The sequence below is a fragment of the Styela clava genome, chromosome 4 (assembly GCF_964204865.1).
Source record: "Styela clava chromosome 4, kaStyClav1.hap1.2, whole genome shotgun sequence".
Classification (NCBI taxonomy): Eukaryota; Metazoa; Chordata; class Ascidiacea; order Stolidobranchia; family Styelidae; genus Styela; species Styela clava.
The window spans coordinates 18,936,367-18,940,378 of NC_135253.1; the positions used below are offsets into that span (position 1 = coordinate 18,936,367).

At 34.3% G+C, this 4,012-nt stretch overlaps 1 protein-coding gene across 1 annotated transcript; it reads right to left on the bottom strand.

Annotated features, from left to right (window-relative positions):
- Positions 1-616: 616 nt before the first annotated feature.
- Positions 617-3,803, bottom strand: LOC120326039 (prenylated Rab acceptor protein 1-like). The gene is made up of 5 exons (XM_039392247.2): positions 3,613-3,803; positions 2,900-3,103; positions 2,641-2,738; positions 2,138-2,239; positions 617-1,538 (listed from the first exon to the last, which is right to left on the bottom strand). Exons 1-5 carry the CDS (start codon positions 3,657-3,659, stop codon positions 1,444-1,446), a joined length of 546 nt encoding a protein of 181 aa, XP_039248181.2. The 5' UTR covers positions 3,660-3,803; the 3' UTR covers positions 617-1,443.
- Positions 3,804-4,012: the final 209 nt, after the last annotated feature.

Below are 4,012 nucleotides of genomic sequence, written 5' to 3' on the forward strand. Positions count from 1 at the left end.
AGGGAATAATAATTGTATTGCCAGTTGCAACGGCATACATGTGTGAGGCAGCATTTTTAGCTCTTACCAATATGATGACAAAATACAGGTCGAAACTCTAGGTCCGTCAGAAATAAGATTCACTAATGGGTTCGCGGCCCTAAATGTTTTGCGTTTTTATTACTTTCAATGACCACCTGAAATATTCACCTCTACAAACAATATTATATCAGCTCTAGATTATAAATTTGGCAAATGTGTTGAATATAGTTGGAATTCAATTATCACCCAGAAATATTAATACAAGCCTAACTGTACATTTGTTTTTCTAATAGTCCTGTGAACAAATTTTTCAATCAGATATCCTGAGCCTCCGCGATGTGAGTTGACCAAGGCTTTCTTCAACACTATATGTGTGTGCTCGAATAACTATATTCGGTGTCATATTACTGGAAGTGTCTCTAATGAATGGCCTCAACTCATTTACATTAAAGCATTTGTCATGCTGTCCCATGCATATATGTGCTTCTTCACTGAGATTATTACCTCGGTCTAGACTCCAGATCACAACCTGCTGTTCCATGCCTGTATGCAACACCTCCCAGAGATTACCTTGTATTAGCAACAGTCCGGTAAATACATAAAGCACCATTTATTCCGTCAAATGAGAATTTACAATGTAATATTTGAAACATCACCCCAACGACATTCTATTGCTCACCATATGAAAATATTACATTAGTCATATTTACATATTACTAGTAGTCATTTGATTTGCACCCTATTGCACGATTTACTTCTATTTCATCTTCATGGGAATAAGGTACAAGCAAGATTGGGCTCCAATATTCAATAAAATTTGAACGCTATGTACTTACTAGTTTTGTAGATTCCAGGGCAGAGCAGTCGTATTTGGCATCTTTTTATTAATATGACGAAAACGGAGTCTTATTTCCAACCCTCCTGAGCTAGAGACAATCTAAAAATTCCAAATTCTTGGGGACCGTAATTTTAGATATGTGAGCAAGTCAAAATTCCTGACAGAGAAAAACATAAGACTAAGCATTTGGCAGATTGAAGGTTACATACGCCGCCAATTTTCGAGGTCAAAAGTCAAACTTTCTTCAACCTGGAGCTAGATTCATTTTTAACAGCTCCAAGTTTGTAGTTTAACCTGGCTACACAGAAGAAATGCAATCCGACAGCATTCAATAAATAAAGTTATCACAAATAAGAAAACATGGTCAGAAACTGGTATCAGTAAATTTCTATAGGAATACAATCAATGACAAAAGCCACTGTAAAAAATGCTTCATAAGGCTCAAATACATTTTGTGTAACACAGATTTTTCCTGATGTGAAATTAACTAACAAATTTATAAATAATACAGAGATAATAATAAAACTAATTTATCTCAAAAGTTTTAAATAACATTAAAAGCATGGTAAATTTCACAGATCATTTTACACAGTTTCCATAAAAGGTTCTTCTGGCTTCGCAGCTTCTTCCGGTGAAATATGAAAAGAGGCATGAAGTGCGACAAGAAAAAATGAAACCCCTGAGAAATGAAAATGAAAAATCAGTTATCACTTCAGAGGGTCCGAATTCATGGGAAAATGTATATTATTCAAAATTGCTATAGCATGGCTAAAACTTATTTGGGCGCTCCAGAAGCATGTGTACCAATATGGAGGTAACTAATTTTGTTCGCCCACTTCACATCAAGTTGCGTAAGGGGACGGAAGTTGATGGGCAGGGGGTATATTAACATGGCTAACACAGACAGTCCCCAAACTCGTAATAAAACTAAAATAGGGAAAATCGGAATAAAATTATGCTCTAACCCTAACCTGGTACACACACTACGAGATTGCCCTTATTCGTCCAAGGCTAAGGTTTATATGAACTCTATTTACTGAAATTTGGTAATAGATGCGTTAATACATATTATGCATTATGACAAATTTTATAGATAATAATTTTATTACATAGATATGACTGAGATATATAAGCTCTTTTATAGTTTAATACAAAAAGACTTGAGATTCTAGATAGGTCATGATAGTTGTTATATTTGTTTATGTCGTGCCTCAAACCTCTTTGAATAACACAATTATTCACAATCCTAGTAATATTAATTAATACAAACCAACTCACCAAGAACCCAAAATACAGCTGATCCAGCTCCAGCAATAAAAAACAAAGGAAATGACAAAGCAGCAGCAATTCCGTATTGGTGTGCATATGATAATTCATGTCCTATAACAATGAATAATATCCGTTTTATATTTATGAAATGTGTTCAATGTTATTTGTGAATTTCTTCAAACAATTGGACTACACAAATTGGACTCCTATTAAAAATATACCTGTTTATTTCAGTAGATGGCGCAATATGGTTTTATAATTAACGACTATATTCACACTAGCTGTTCCATGTATGAAATATTCATTTAATCCTGGATAACTCTTTATTAAGCACTGTGAATTTTTCCCGAAATGCAGCAATTTAACAAGTACATAATGAATTTCAAATTGGCAATTTCTCATGATAGTTATATATAATGAAATGATTTTCAGTCAATTATGTTATATTTACAAACATTCAAGATATGAGAGAATAGAGATGTATTCTAGGGTTATTAAGGTTTAAAACTCACCAAAAACTTTTATTTTCTGCTGTTCGTTCTTAATATGAATAAGATAGCAGGCGCCAAGGAAAACTGCAATTGCAATCAGCATAAGTGGTGAAGTGACTCTAAAAATTAAGGCAAACTTGTATTAATGGAAAAATTTGGAACTTATACTTGGACATGGAGCATGATCCGTGCCGACATCTGATTAGCAACAATCCTTAGTATAAGTTTTGGATTTATGCTTAAAATAAATAAATATACGGGAAAGAAGAAAACGTCTCACATGCAATAAATTATCAGTCCGATGAATACGAACAAATAATTGGTTTGATAGTGTTCAACATTTTTCACAGCACGAGCTGACCAGCCTTTTACTCCTTTCGGTGTGTTGAAATTTTTTGTATTGACAAAATCACTCCATGGCCTCACAGATTGTCGACGCTGGTTGAGCCATTCTTTGGCGGCTGGACTATTGAGCGAAATCATTCTGAAAAACAAATATGCATATTAAATTTTTTCGTCATTAAATTGTAAAAATTCAATGTATGTTTAAGATGAATCTATTGGCCGTTTGCTGGATTGGCGAATTAATATTAGTTTATTTTTTTATTCTCTTACTTTTCATGCAATGATACGTACGTATTTTCTTACTGTAGGAATGGCTGGTTATGGTACTGGAAGGCTACAGTATCTGCTGATCTGTGTGCTAATCACATGCATGTATGTTTCAAGTCTCCAGTCATATCATTTTTTTTTGTCTCGAGCTAACACAAAAACTAGCCCATATTACCACAAATTTTCCATATAGGCTACGGTTGCCTATATTCTATAAATTACTGTAATTTGTATTCATACGGTACTACTGCATTACAGTACCATATTCTGGTATTAGATGAACTTGCATCCAATTCCGACATTAAAAATTGCAGAATCAACGTTAAACAAAGAACTACGGGTACAGGTCAAGCCAAGACATAGAAACCAAATCTGACTTACTTGGTGGACAAAGAAATATTGCCAGTTACCTCTTCTGTAGTAGACATCTAAAATATATCTCCTAGAGATAAGATGACAGTTCGAATTACAAAATTAGGCAAGTAGGCTATCGTAATAAAGAGAAATAACGTTAACCAATTTTGCTTCGCCACGTACTGACGTGTTATTGTTGATATCACCCTCAGGCATTCTGTCCACCCGGCGACGCTAAAGATTCAATGGACTATCGAAGCTTGTGGCCCAGCGCAATCAGTAGTGTATTTCTTTCATGTTTATCCTAACAAAGGAAATAAAAAGCCGACAAAACGGCTAATTTCAAGTTAGGAAGTGAAAATTAATGATGTACAGAATTTTGTAGTTTCCTGTATCAAATCCAGTAACTAAGAAGTAAGCTGTTATG

Excerpts from the sequence above, each read along its gene's own strand:
- LOC120326039 (XM_039392247.2), bottom strand. The coding sequence starts at position 3,659 with ATGTCTACTACAGAAGAGGTAACTGGCAATATTTCTTTGTCCACCAA. Across the intron at positions 2,240-2,640 it reads GCAGAAAATAAAAGTTTTTG|GACATGAATTATCATATGCA; the intron begins GTGAGTTTTAAA and ends TCATTGTTATAG. Across the intron at positions 1,539-2,137 it reads AGCTGTATTTTGGGTTCTTG|GGGTTTCATTTTTTCTTGTC; the intron begins GTGAGTTGGTTT and ends TTCATTTCTCAG.